At 40.6% G+C, this 15,185-nt stretch overlaps 1 protein-coding gene across 6 annotated transcripts in view; it reads left to right on the top strand.

Moving 5' to 3' along the window:
- Positions 1-2,909: 2,909 nt before the first annotated feature.
- Positions 2,910-15,185, top strand: part of LEF1 (lymphoid enhancer binding factor 1) — a 102,739-nt gene continuing 90,463 nt past the window's right edge. The window contains exons 1-4 of one of the 6 annotated variants that reach the window (XM_087935955.1): positions 2,910-3,152; positions 3,990-4,195; positions 6,947-7,007; positions 8,246-8,379. In XM_087935955.1, coding sequence (XP_087792081.1) covers positions 3,995-4,195; positions 6,947-7,007; positions 8,246-8,379 — 396 coding nt within the window. In that variant the 5' untranslated portion in view covers positions 2,910-3,152; positions 3,990-3,994. Of the gene's footprint in view, positions 3,153-3,760; positions 4,196-6,946; positions 7,008-8,245; positions 8,380-15,185 lie in introns of those variants that run through there. The other 5 variants (XM_087935957.1, XM_026698235.2, XM_087935956.1 and 2 more) reach the window with 5 other exon arrangements.

Raw genomic sequence — 15,185 nt, 5'->3', positions numbered from 1 at the left:
GGAGACCGGGCTGCTTAATCGCTACGACAGCCAATAAGATTTCTCTTTAAATAAAAATAATCCCGGTTTTCCGAGGGTGTTGCATTTGCTGCTAGTTATTAGAAAATAACCAAACGCATCCTTAAAAACGCGCTTTTAGTGAAGAGGTGGTCTCAATACACCTCCCCCCGCCCCATCAAACACAAATCGCGCTTCCCTGCCTTTCGGAGGCAGAGGCGAGAGCGCTGGGTGGCGAGATTTAAACAGCAAAACACCCAAATCGCAGGCGACTGGCAAAGGAACCCGGGGCTTCTCCAGAGAAGGCTGGGTGGCTGGATTGGTTTCTCCAAAGAGGAAGATCCCTTCGCGCCAGGAAGATCAAATGCAGCCTCCCTTTACGCGCTAATGTTCTCTCCTTTCCCTCCTCCCGCCTCTTAAGCGGCTCCCATTATGTAGTTTAAAGTACAATAATCTCGAGGGCAAAGGGAGGGGATTCTGCAAATGAGAGCGGCAGCTCCAACAATTAACATGAAGGGGAAAATAGGATTCGAATTAGGTGGAACAAGATCAACATTTAAGCAAAGGCGCCCCTGAAAACTTCGCCGGCTTTTAAGCAGCCGCCTAAAGCAAGAAAAGGGACCTCGAGGCAGCTTTTCGCCAGCTGCGATCAGCTCGAATCAAATGCGAATTTGGGCGAAGGGAGGAGGACCAAATTCCCGCCCCGTTCATTACAGTGGAAGTTGCTTCCCAAGACCTTCTCCCCTTCATTGGCGCGAAGAAGATATATATCCCACGGAGGGCCACGTGGACAGCCGCTGGGACCTCTAGGCAAAAACCCACTCGTGTTTTTCTGACTACAATCACCTATCGGGGTAATGCCATTCATTGGCTTCTTATGCAACACCGGGGGTTTTCGTGTTCCTCCACCCTCCAGAGCCCTTTGCCTTTCTCCTTATGAGCCTTTTAGATAATTGGGTTTTTTATTATAATCCCCACGTGGAAGCAGCGGTTTCGCAACTATTTCGCATTTGCTTTTATTCACCTCAACTTTTTTTCTTCTTCTAAAAGAAGATCATTTCGAGAAACTATCCGCCCTTCTTTTGGGGGTCCTGCAAAAAAAAAAAAATAAAAGGGTTCTGTGCAGAAAACGTACTATGGGATCGACTTGAATTTTGCCTGACCTGTTTCCATTCCTCCGTTTTTCCGGTTATGGCATATTTATCCATTTAAACAAGAACCAAGCAACAAAATGTGCACTCGAGGAAGGTGCAGCGTCATAAACAACGTTTATTAAGAAATGCCACCCAAACCAGTCGCATTTATTTCCGAGTCAACGATTCTGAACTCGGCCGCATATCTTGGTTTTTTTCCCCTTTCGCTCTACATGCAGGCAGTGCTTGCAGAGATGAATGTATAAATAAAAGGCTCTGATGTTCTAATGACCACATTAGTCACTAAATGTGAATATAGGGAAGGGGAATATGTGAAGGTGTTATTTCATTACACACACACATTCAACAGAGTCTGTTCAGTTCAATAGGACTTCCTTTTCGACCCACCGGGCATACGATTTCAGATTTAAATGTTCTATTTCAAATATGATTTTAATATCTGGAAATCGGACGTCTGTGTGAGTCTTGTCGCGTGTCTTGCCTCTTGTCACTGCAAACGTAGCAGCCGTAGGAGAACCCCTTTATCAGCCCCCTAAAATTGGATATGGATACACGGCCTCCCTTTCTCCCCCAAAGGGAAAAGTCTTAAGCAAACAAGAGGCGCGCCCTTCTCCCAGATTTCTATCCGAGGATGTTCGGATCACTATTCCTTATTATTTCCGGAGACCTTGATTTGGGTGGAGGGAGAGGTGGTCCACCCGTCCCAATAGGAGCACCCAGCCCACCTTCGCCCTTGTTTGGTTTTCACCCAACCTCGGATCGTTACAAAACCAGGATCAACGACGCCGAAGTGAGATTAAGGGGAAAAAAGGCGGGGGGAATGAGGGGGAACAAAACCCAGCCAGCTCTACGACCCCCGCCCCCCTTGTCTTGACTACTTTCTTGGTCCTCCCTTCCCCACCCAGCATCTTCTCCCAGGTGAAACTTTCCAGCGGTCTGACAGATGTTGGCGGCGTTTTTTGTTTCTGTTTTAACTTAGTCGGCCTGGCTTTTCCTTTCTCTCCTGTTTTTTTTTTTTTTTTTTTTGCGCTCGGATTGTGGTTTAAGGCGAAGCGAGCTTTTCCAGCGCATCCTCCACGCTTTCCCGGTTTAAGGTTGTTTTTCCTCCTCTTCTTCTCTCGGCGGGGCTGCGTTTCCTTTTCCCCTCCAGAGCATCTATCAATGAGCTGTCAATCAAGGCGGCGGCTTCGCTTTCATCTTCTCTCTGCCCGCCCCCGCCCTTTTCAACAGAGCCAGAGAGCGGGAGGGGGAGGGGAGGGGAGGGGAGGGAAGGCGAAGCGGGCGGAGGAAGGCAAAGTTAGGCTACACGAGGAGAGCGCGGCGGGCGGCTGCCTTTCCACCACGCGCGGCCCGCCTCGCAAGCCCACCAAGAGCTCCGTGGACAACCAGAAGCCCATCCCCCACTGCCCCTCCCCGCTCCCGCCCGGCCGGCGATTTCCCGCGAGGGGGAACCCTGGTCGCAGGCCGGGAGCCAGAGAAGCGCAACCGGCACCTTCGGGGAAAGGAGACCTTTCTATGCCCGCCCCTCTCGCCGACCAAACCCGAGCGCGCGGTTCCCCCCACCCCCCACCCCAAGCGAGTGCCTGCGCGCCTCCGTCCGTGGATCGCGGAAGGGGGCAGGAGCACCTGGAAGAAGTTTGGGGTGGGTTGGCCTTTGTGACCTCAAGGGGTTTGCAGCCCGGCTCGGTTTGGTGGGGGACGGGGGGCTTTTCTAATTCCTGGAGAAGCTAACTTTCTCACCCCCCGTTTTTTTTAAAGGAGCGTCCCATTTTTTCCCCCGCCGCCCTCCCGAGAACTTTCGCTGCTGCTGCTGCTGCTTCCTCTTCTTTAGCTGCACCTGAGGAATTTTTCGGCTCCGTTCCTCCCCCCCTCCCCCTTCTGTAAATGCCAGCCGCCCGATTCATTTCGCTTCGGGAGAGCCAGGACGGCACAGAGGATTAGGCAGCCGGGCAGGGGAGAAAAAAGCCTCTTTCCCTGCCAAGGAACAAAAGCGGAATCCTGGTGTGTTTGTGTCAGGTTTGCTCTTGCCACCGTTGGCATCCTTCCTCCCTTCCTCCCCGGGACCCTCCGAAGAGGGTGAGCCCCCAGGCAGGAAGACACCCCCGCCCCAGCCCGGTTCACTTCCCAACGGGGCCGCTTCTGTGCATCTCTAACGCTTCCATTGAAAGAAGTCCGTTGGCTTTTCCTCTCCAACCCCAGCGTTGGTGCTTCGCACCCACAGACACCCACACCCACAGAGAGAGAGAGAGAGAAATCGGGCGGTTGTGCTACTTTCAAAAAAAAAAAAAAAAGGAAGGGAAGGGAAGGGAGGACCCGGGGATCCCCAAAAGGAAGATCCAAGTTGAAAAGGTCTTGCGGAGAAGCCAACTTGCCCGACGCCTTAACTGCAGACACAACAGAACCCGGCAGGGAAGGGTAGGGCGGGGGGGGCGCGGGTCTGCCTGGCTCTTTGCCTTCCTTTCCCCTCCCCTTCTTTTCCAGCAGACAAAGTCGACAGGGCCGGCCACACTCCAGTCTTGCTTGCTCTCCCCTCCCCCAGGTGTTTGGATACGGATGGGGTGGGAGAGGGAGGAGAGCGCAGCGCTTTAGGCTGAGAAAGAGGAAGAGAGGAGGAGAGAGGGAGGCAGAGAGAGGCAGACAGACAGGCACATACATACAGAGGTGGGGGAGGATGGGGGCTCTATAGCAGTTGCAGCGCAAAGCGAGCTCGGCGTCCGAAGCCTTTTCACTCCCCTCGTTCTCCTTCTTCCTCCTGCTCTTCCTCTCTCTTCCTGCCCTCCCTTCTCCTCTTCCCCCGTCCGTCCTTCCTTCCTGCCTTGATTCCCGGGGTGGAAAAAGCCACTATGCCTCAGCTCTCGGGAGGCGGCGGCGATCCGGAGCTTTGTGCCACAGACGAGATGATCCCCTTCAAAGACGAAGGTGACCCCCAGAAGGAAACCATCTTCGCCGAGATCAGCCACCCGGAGGAAGAAGGAGATTTGGCTGACATCAAGTCTTCGCTGGTCAACGAGTCGGAAACGATCCCCAGCAGCAACGGGCATGAGGTGGGCAAGGGAAATGGGGCTTCCTCTAAAACAGAGGTCTCCAAACTTGGCAACTTTAAGACTGGTGAACTTCAACTCCCAGAATTCTCCTTAGCTGGGGATTGAAGTCCACCAGTCTTAAAGTTGCCAAGTTTGGAAACCTCTGATCTAAAACTTCGAGTGTGTCTTGGGGTGAAGGGCGAGCGGGAGGGAGGGAGGAGTGCTCCTTGGCTTGACGGAGTGCGCAAAAGTTTCTGGAAGTAGTAGTGGTCAAGGGGTAGGGCCGGAGGCAGCAGGGAGTCTCGGAGCACCAGAGTCCTGCCCGGAGGAGACAGTCCGCTCTGGCTTTTTGGGTGGGCTTCCCTTTGGTGGGAGCGCGGAGAATCTTTTTCCGGTTTTCTTTCAGCTGTTCGCCTCGGTTCTGTTCTGGGATTCGTGTAGTAGGGAGTAGTTATTTTCTTTTTTCTTTTAATTTTATTTTAAAGGGCTTTCCTTAAGAGTTCAGGTCTCTTCCTCCGTCTCTCTCTCTCTCTCTCTCTCCCCCCTCCTTCTCTGTGTGTGTGTGTGTGTGTCTCGCTCTCTCTTTCTGTCTCTCTCTTTGTCTCTCTATCTCTCTGTGTGTGTCTTTCTCTTTTCTCTCTCTGTCTCTTTCTCTCTTTTTCTCTTTCTTTCTTCACGGCCAGCTAAGGAAAGGGGGTGTGTGAGCCCAGAATGGAAAATGGAAACTGCAAACCTCCAAGTGGGTTACAGTTTTGACCACGCGCTTTGAAAACCGATCTGCCTTGGTTCCCCATGAATGAATAGCGCTTGTGGTGGGAGGAGAGAGCGGAGTTGGAAGCTGTTTGCACTCCCCTCCCCGCTCCCTTTGGAAGGAGAGCCCAGGCTCGCTCGGAAGCCGCACTAGAACGGCGGATTTGTTTACTCAGAGTTTAATCGTATTGCTACTTTATCCCCAACTTTGAAGGGGAGGAGGAGGAGGGGGGGAACAGAGACAAGGACGGGACTGCTAGAATGCCACTATAATGGCCTTTCCCCCCTTCGGCTCATTAGCTTTTTCTTTTTTTTCTTTTTGGCAAATTGATCATTTTGCTTCATTCCTTGCATGCCGAGGATGTTACGGACAGCTGTTAAAAGATGAATAGTAAACTTCTGTTTTGAAATTAAATCGTTTGCGTTCGGTGTTCTGCGTACAGTCATATTATATTTGGTGCCCGGCCTTACCCTGATGTAAAATAGGCTTGGGACTGAGAACAGAGGCAATTATGTGTGGCTAAGTATTAACTATTTAACCCTAGATGGAGAAAATGAACAGGACCAGGACAGTAATGCAGATTCTGCCCTTCCACCCATAACATTCTAAGCACTTTTCGAGCATAGATCTTGTCAGGCAAAGGGTCACAGAATTCTCCTCCCAAAAACCACAGTTAGGGATTTCCATTTGGATTTAAGAGTTGATTATAAATTGAGAAGCCCACTGCAGCTGTAGGAAAACAGGCTCGTGCACATTTGCATATAGGAAGTATCGACTGCTTGCATTGATTCATGCATTAATAAAACCAGAAGGTGAATTTGTTTACATGAAAACAAAACACCTGAAAGGTTTGGAGAAATGTTATTTCTGTAGCTCAGAGATAGTAATAGCTGCTCATAAGTCAGAAGAGCCTCTTTCTTCCTGTTGCTTCTGGCAAGGACTTGATGTAGAAATATTTTAGGAATGTGGCAATGGGCCCTGCCCTACTAATAATTAGGAAAAGGGTCTCAAACACATCAGTTCCAAGTAAATTCCACTCACAATGTTATTTATGGGTAGGTACACACTGTATGTATATAAGTGTATATGTGTCACACTGAAGTGGGACTAGTCCTACCGTCAGACAGAATGAAACAGATGCTTTTGGCAGCTAATTGAGTTTTATAAAACAGCAGCAGTAAATTGCTAGTTATTTGTTTACAATTGCTGGCTTATTCTAGGAAAAGACACTTGTACTTCTCCAATACCAGAATAACTTTTTGTTCTTTTTGTTTTGTTGTGCATAACAGTTACCTGTTTTTTTTCCCCTCATGCAACAAAATACCAAGGCTGTTACAATAAAAAAGAGGCTTTTTAAATTTTGTTGAATTTTTCAAATTAGTGCTTAAATTTGTATGAACTTTTATTGTTTACAATGAAGCTAGGAGCCTGTTCAAATGATTGTTGTTAAACTTAGTGTTATTTGGTTAATGCCTAGTGGTTACTATGGGTTCTTACATAGTATGCCTTTCCTTTTGTGTAAGGAATAAGCATAATGTGAGAGTGCCCTTTTCCCATAAGGTTCCAATTTTTTATGGCAAGCATCATTCAACATGGTAATACTTCGGGTTTGGTTTGTAAATTAGTTTTCATGGCATACTGAAGGTATGTTCATATGACTCATAGGATCACACAATAGCAATCTAGAGAAGCCATGAATATTTTTGGATTGAAATCAGCAAGGTTACAGAATTAATCATAAACTTATATTAAAATAAACTAGAGAGAAGTTATTTTGTAAAATAACCCCAGTTTTTAATAATGCAATTTTCAATAAAACAAGCATCTAATGCAAAATAATGACTATGGAAGCTATTCTTATATAGCTGAAAAGAGGATATCGGGACATCCTTCTTCCCTTTCACTTATTTGTCCTGGAGAATGTTTTAAAAACACTTTTACTGAACTTGGACATTGACAGTTTTCTACTATGTACCACAAAATATGGTAGCCATCATATATGATTTTTTTTTTTTGGTTAGGTGTCTAGGCAAGGCCAGTCTCAGGAAGCTTATGAAAAAGGCAGAGAACATCCAGAAGAAGGTAAGAGATGTTTGTTTGTAGCTGCTTTATCCAACCTGGCAGTAGCCCATTATATTGGAAATAAATTTCTTGTTCCCAGTCAGTATATATTACGGTTAGATATATATGGTATGGTCTCTGGATTTCACTGTTGAGATAGTGGGCCATCTAACCAAACCCACATTCTTTTTGAATGTAGATTATTGGTCATGAATGTGATTTTGGTATCTGACATTGTGTTTCTATACCATGGTAATATTTCCTCAATCAAGCCAGTGCCCTTTTTTTTAAAAAAAAAAATAGTTTTAAAAATATTTCTTATCTGCCAGGAAAGCATATGTATGCTATTCTTACAAGACACTGTTTATTTATGTACTCAGATGTTTGCTTCTTTGTTTACTTAGGTACAGAAGTGATTAATAAACCTTTTTTTGTTTCAAAACCATGATGAAGGAATCAGTTTAATTCACACGATACACTGGAGATCTAGACTGCTGTTAATTAAAGACAATTGTAGGAAGGTCCACTGGATACTTGGTTAAATAAAGTCTTTTATTGAGCCCAGTTAGGTTAATTTTTTTTAACCACAAAATATTTCAGCTTCTTGTCAAATCCTGAAATCAGGCATGCCTTTTGTTACCCAGGAACTGTGATGAAGCACTTGTCAGTAAATATGGACAACCTAAATCCAACTTGCACTGCTTGCAAACTAGCCATTATTATTTAAATTAGATATTAAGCAGATTAAAAATGGAGCCGCCTCTGATGAACAGGCTCACTACTATCAGCAGGGTATTGTTGTATGTCAGCCTGAACTCTTTTTCTCCTTAATTGCTTCTAATTGGCCCAATCAGAATAAGCCAGATCATGCTGCATGTATAAAGACTACTAAAGTTTTAGAATTACACAGTCAAAAGTAGTGCATATTAATCATTGGGGAAAGCACATATATAAACATTCTCTTTTCTCTGTACATTATAGGTGTAAACAGATTTATCTAACATTTTAATAATGTAGAGATCTGGCAGGCTGCAATTCTGAAGGTTGGAAATATTTGCTAGAAGGCAGCCTAACACACAGCACATGTATGGAAAGCTAAAATCTTTCAAGAGGTTTTAAAACTTAACTGAGAAAAGACCGAAAGTAAAGCTGAATCTTTAAAAGAAGGCTAAAGCTGCCTGATGAAGATCACGCTATATAAAAGTTTCTTTTATATTAGAAATGTCAAGAACAGACTAAAATAACCTTGCTTTTTACAGGAAAACGCACAGATGGTGTTCTGTACAATAAAGGACCTTCTTATTCTGGGTATTCTGGGTATATCATGATGCCAAATATGAATAATGATCCGTATATGTCTAATGGATCTCTTTCGCCACCAATTCCTAGAACAGTAAGTGTTCTTTATGTATACATGTGACTGTATGTCTTTGTGTGTGTGTATCTGTGTCTGTGTGTTTGGTGCAATGAATGAAGAAAAGCTATCTCTGGAAAGACAAGCTTTGTTTACCAAGGAGCAAACATATAATTTTGATAACGTTTTGGAAGACCCTTCCTGCTATGGGGCAATTCCTCTCAGATTCATTTCTAATTGCATTCAGACATTTTAATAATATTCAAAAACCTGTAATGAAGCATAAGGGGTAAATTGTACAGAATGACTGGGTGGTATAACTTCAATAGCAGATGTAACCATTGACATATGCTTGTGATGTTCGTTATAAAGTACATCTTTGTAGATGCTGACAGTTGCTAAAGCAATTGTTAAGTTTCTTTTAAGTTTTCTTAGGATTAAGCTTCATTGGTTCAATTAAGCGATTACTTCTGAGAAACATGTGTAGAGCTGCTCCAATAGTGGTTACTTGGGTCTAAAGAGACTGAAATCCCCAACATATCTTATTAGATAAACTCAATAAATCTGAGATTTGAATTGGGCTAGTGGTAAGTCAATCTTACCTATTTTTGCTGGGCAAATTTTTTCCCCTTTACATTAGTTTAAAAATGGGATCAAATATTCAGTATTGACAATACTTTAAAACAAAAAGCTATGGTCACTGTCGATACATTTGATACCCACAATAACATGTTTTAAAACCAAAAGTTACTCGAAGAGCTGATTTTTCAGGGTCTCAAAGATTGTTATTTTTCTCTTGTTGGGCATTTTTAATTCATGTAAATGGGATAGTTTGAGGCGTGCTTAAATAATTTATTTAATTCATGGTGGAAAATCCACAGGAGGTTATGAGTTTCTGAGTGTTTAAGTTATTGTGTTCTCTAAGATTATTATAACCCAAATGTTATAAAAACAATAAGTGAAGTGAATTGGAAGGAATTAAAGCTTATGTTAAAATGTATTTGATTTAGATGGCATACAATTCTTTTGTGATTTCAACTGTATTTGAGCCCTGATTGCATGAGACATAGAATTTAACACACATCTATAAAATGCACATATCATCCTAAAATATTATGCAGGCATATTAAAAAGGTCCTTAGGATATGTATCATACATATAATCAGAGTTTCAAAATTACTTGTACATTTGGAACAATGTACATTTAATGGCAAACTTGAATTAGGAATCTGCAGTGTTTGAAACAGTGACCTCATCTGTTTCAGTAGGAATCTTGTTTTAAGTTGGTGGAATTTACTGCTGAGTAAACATGAATATATTGCGTTGTGTATCTAGAGATGGTGGATGCAATGTTATCTGCAGTGCTTTTGAGAAGAAGAGATAAATCAGTGGCACAATTATGTGCATACTTCGAAATATGCAGCTTGTTGTTATATATTAACATGCTATGATTTGTCTGGAAACAAGCCAAATGTCCCAAAATTCAGTATATGAATCAGCTTAAATTTTATAGTTAAATGTTACCTTCTACAAAATGTTTGTACTGGCTTTCTCTAGAGACTAATAATAGATTTGGCCTTATGAATAGTTGTTGAATCTGTAGTGGAGAGTGCCATTAACCTATATTGTTTTTGTATTTCTGCTTCAACTGAAAATGTGGTGGTTGAAGAGAAGAGAATTATTTTTAATGCTAAATATCATATTAGTAATGGACATATCTGTATTCCTGACTGTTTTATGCATTTAGTGATTTGGTTGATAATTAAGAAAATAGAAAGTACGGTACAATAGACTCCTAGAACTTATATCAAACATATTTGGAGTAAGGAACTTTACTATGGAGGTAATAATATTGTTCATTTTGTGAAATAGGCAACATATCTTTTCTTATATCACTGTAATTATCTTGATCAGCTACTTGTTGTGCCTCTGAGCAAAAAGACCTGCTCTTAGCACAATATATTTTAAAATATTTGGAGACTTTGCAACTAGGAATTTTACCATAGTTGAAAACTCGTCATTATTTTGTATTTTCCTGTTATTTGTTTTATTGTAGGTTGTGTCATTCAGTGATAGGATGAACAATTCTTTCTGGTTTCATTTAACTTGTGTGTTTGGGGGGAAAAACCTACAGAATTACATAAAATCCCATAATATTGGAAGTGATTTGAATTGAGGGTTAGGTTTAGAGCTGGAAGTAATTAGAATTAGGAGGGAATTGAGAGGGAAACAATGGGGACATTTGCAATAGTCTGTAGGAGCATTCTCCCTTAAACTCACTAGATTTCTCAAGATTTGTACTTTCTTGTCATACATATAAGTGTGTGGGGAGCCCACACTTTTCTGTCACGGCTTTTTCATCTTCCCAAAAATTATCACCGGCTGCCTTTGACCTCTTTCTCTTTTTAGACAGATTCAAATTGAGTACTATTTGTATGCCATCTGGAGTTACTGTGTGTGAGTTGGGTGGTTATATAATTGTTTAATAAAGAAAGAAAGAAGACTGCTATGATAGATTATGTGGAAATGGTTCTTGGTTAAATTGAAATAGCCATGTGTTTGGGTTTGTTTTATGCTACACTTGTGGAATTTCGCATTAGCATAACAAAAAATCCACATATTGACTGTATATGTTGCCCAAGGTGTCAGTTCAAACAGTGATGGTTCAAATTCTGAACCACCAAGGGCAGTGCCTTTTTTTCTCAGCTTACACACAGTAGACTGATTTATTCATGTTCAGGGAATATAATGAATTCCATTACAAACTTCATGTACTTTCCCCGTATTTATTAAAACTTCTGTTACCATTTTTTCAACACGGGAAAAACATGTTTATAATGAAAACCTTGGTGATTATTTCTCTTCCTGGTATACTAATCTAATTCTACAACCCTGAATATTTTGAGTATATCACCTGAAAATATCCTTGAACAGAAATGTACCTACAAAAATTCTACATATAAGCTGCATTAAAACATATTTTAAACACTTCAACGCATATTGCATAACTTGCCAAACCAAAGTATATTGCTAATAAGGCATTTATATTTGGATATGCTATAGCAGTGTGGTAGAAAAGCAATATGTGCGTCTTTTGGTATAGTTTTCAGTGTACATGCTGATACTATGATGATTTCAAAATTGCACTCTGTTTTAGATAAATTGTGTATAGTATCGGTATGTATGGTACTCTATTTTGAGAAAAGTTGTAGCTTTATGTAGGGATGAGTAAGGCTGTGCATCTGTTTGGAATTTTCTTTCTACATCTTGATTCCTCTGATTTTAGTCATATTGTTAGGCTACACAGCATAGTTCCTTCCATGAACAAAATATATTATGTCATAACTGCTCTTCATATCCTATGTACAAAATCTCTTCTTGGTAATATACAGTATAACAACTAACTAAGCATGTAGAAATTTGATCAGGTTGAATTATGTAGCATAATTAAAATTCTGCAATTTTCTATACAAACCTTACTCTGTAATATAGTGAATTTCCTAAAATAATAACATAAAATCGTGCTGTAAACAATGAAAATGCTTTCTATTTTTGTTTTTGGAAAAACCTTTCTTTCTTTTAAAAGCTCTTCAGTTATATTTTGCACAGCTTACTTTCTGTCTGAAATTCATGTCATGGAATGTCTGAAGTTACAATCTTCAGATTTACTAAGAAGCTGCTATAAACTATGGAAGGAAGCAGCAGAAGCAGGTGGAAGAGGCCCCAAAGGCAGAAGTCTGCCCTTCTCAAAGCAAGCCATCCTATAGCACAAATGTCAAGAGTGAGATGTTTAATCCTTGTGAATATAGCTTTTGGTGCCTTTTGGCAGTTCCTGGCATAGCAGAGTGGGAACTAATGGAAAGGGATAGAGAAGAAAGTGAGCTATATATATGTGTGTGTGCTTTGTGGGATTTTATTCCTGAAAATAATTGCACAAGGTTGAGTAAAATTTTGGCAACATTAAGTAATTCTGTGCTATGTAGTCTTGTATTCTCAGTAAGATGTTTCTAGTTTCAGTTATTAGATAGCTACTTAAAAAAAATATATTTTGCTCAATGGAAGAGCCATGTGCTTTCTAGAATAGTCAATAAATAAAGCACCATGTTTTTAAGGCTATGAATCTAATTTGCAGCATTGAAGTTAAATGTTACCTTTGTTTTAAGAAGCATCCCAATCTTAGTGATATCCAAAATGTAAGTGAATGGAAACTACCCAAATGTATAACGTAAATGTTACCAAAAGCTTGATTATATGGTGAAAGGAAATTAATTTTAATTTCAAACCACAATGCTTTTATTTTACTTTGAAAGTGTTTTATATAATTCTTAAAGAGTCGCAAGGAATGAAGGCATATTGTGGCAAATAGTGTAGCACAGCAATAATTTAAGCCAGAGTATGCACAGATAAATTAAGAATATAATCTTATATATTATATGTACCTTATAGTGTCTATGCTGTTCCTATGCTGCAGTCTTAAAAAAATAAACTGTTCATGGAGGGAAAAAATTCTTATATGTAAATTGGCAGAGTACATTTATTACATATTACTAATTCTGTAGCATCTTCCTCTTGATAATTTTCAAAGGTTTGCAATAGTAAAAGTTGGAAATTTGCAAAACCATGGAAAATGTATTTCTTAAAGGTCAAACTCTTTCAATTTGATTATGTGGAAATGAAAGATTTTGCATTTTCTTGCAATCTTCCTAATGTTTATGTTCCATGGAAAGATTTATTGAAAGGATATGTTCCCTTTGACCTCTTGCCCAACTGAAATTGTCCTTTACTAAAATTTTGAGCACAGGTAGTTTTTAAAATATGCCTGTAGGCACATGCACACCTTAAAAGGATTAAGACATGACAAAATTGCAGTGGTAGTGATTCATTCAAATGATGTTGAATGCATACTTGTGTTTCTTTGCATGGTAATGGATTTAAACAAAGCTCTGGCTATATAAACATTTTAAAAAATAATACATTTTAAAAAATAAATATCTTAATATCTTTTCTTCTCCATCTTGCATAGCTAATGGTGGCATTGTTGGCAAAGTCTGAATGGGGAAGAATATACAGTACATACAATGTTATATTAATATTTTAAAGGATATGATTGTTTATTGAGCTTAAGACCATCATTCATCCAGTGCATACATAAATACCCAGCATTTGATTTCTTTTTTGTATTAACAGTATCGGACAAGTGCAAAATAAGGAATATTAAATAAAGATTAAAGATCAGGAAAAGGAAGCAATAAATCTATTTTATACCAATATAGTATTATTCACCATATAGTACTTGCTCTGTTTTTGCAAACTCTTCTTCTCATCTCAGCTACTTGATCACTTCTCACTTCTTTTTTAAGATCTCATCCATTTCATTATTTTCCTGGTCTTTCTATTTTCATCCTAACCTAAACCCTACTTTACAAACGGTAGTGTCAGAGGCAGGGGTGGGATTCATTTTTTAACAACCGGTTCTGTGGGCATGGCTTAGTTGGTGGGCGTGGCTTGGTAATGTAACTGCCTGGGCATGGCCAACTCAACATCACTCAAATCAAGGCACGTATCTCCTTGCCTGGTCTCTTGTGATTGTGGGGATGCTGCAATAGTTGTAAGTGTGAAAATGGTTATAAGTCCCTTTTTTCAGTGCCATTGTAACTTTGAATGGTCACTCCACACAAGCAAAGTACCAGCAAAGTACCGGAAAAAAACTCCTGAGAAGTTCCTGAGACAGGAAGTCTAGTCCTGCCAAGAATGTAATAAGGGTTAATGGAGAGGCAGTTTCTGTAAGCAACACCAGAATGTTTCCTTCCTGCCTTCCTTACAGGATTAGGCCAGTAATTTCTTCTAACAACCGGTTCTCCAAACTGCTTAGAATGTTAACAACTGGTTCTAGCGAATAGGTGCAAACCTGTAGACTCCCACCCCTGGTCAGAGGGCCCTTAAGAAGCAAAATAAAAGGAGAATTTATGTTGTTAACCTTAAAAACAACAATTGAAAGAACATGTATTGGTGTCAGATGCAAACAACCAGGTCCACACATGTAGAATTAAAGCTAATTATTGTATTCTGCCTGTAGTACAGGAATCTCCCTAGACTGCTTGCCTTCTCTTGGGAAATAGATAAGGTTCAATGGAGCTTGGAGGAGGGTCAGTTCTGGATCTTTACAGCTGCACAACTCAAGGCTAACTTGCTGCTTGATTCCTTTCTTTCTGGCTGGCTAGGCATTTCCCAACATCTGACAAACAGACATTGTGTTGATCAATAGCGGTGTTTAAAAGATACTGATCTGTTTGGATCTACATGTAGCTGGCAATAAAAAATACGTAATTTCCAACTACATGCAGTTGATTATATATTATTCAAATTAATAAATTTCTTCTTCATATAATTTGTGGGCTATGACAAGGTTTGTGGTCTGAATTAAGATATATTCTGCTGAATTATACTTTATTAAATAAACCATGTTGGCTGGGTTTCCACATGTTCAGACATAAGTTATGATTGGCACAATACACTCAGTGGGATAATGCCACATGCTAATGAAAATCATATAATACCTTAGCATAGGGTATCTGATTATTATCTGATGCTTAGCGTAGGATAAAAACCCATGATGCAAATAGATTTTCATAATCTATTCTGTGGAGTAAAAATTAGAAATTAACCTTCTTGGGAAACATTTATGGGTGCAAGTGTTAAACTTGTAATCTGGCACCTTCAGATTAGAAATTTAGTGTAGACTTGCAAGGAGCTCAACCTGAAAGCTAGCTAAGTCCATTGCCTATTGTTTGCAGCAGCACATAGATTAGCAACCTATCATACTCCAGGTATTGTTGACAAACTAT

This window comes from Pseudonaja textilis, chromosome 6, assembly GCF_049901715.1.
Source record: "Pseudonaja textilis isolate UNSWEBS1 chromosome 6, rPseTex1.2, whole genome shotgun sequence".
In the NCBI taxonomy this organism is placed as follows: Eukaryota; Metazoa; Chordata; class Lepidosauria; order Squamata; family Elapidae; genus Pseudonaja; species Pseudonaja textilis.
Note: the sequence above shows the minus strand (reverse complement) of the source record. Positions and strands in the feature narration are given on the sequence as shown.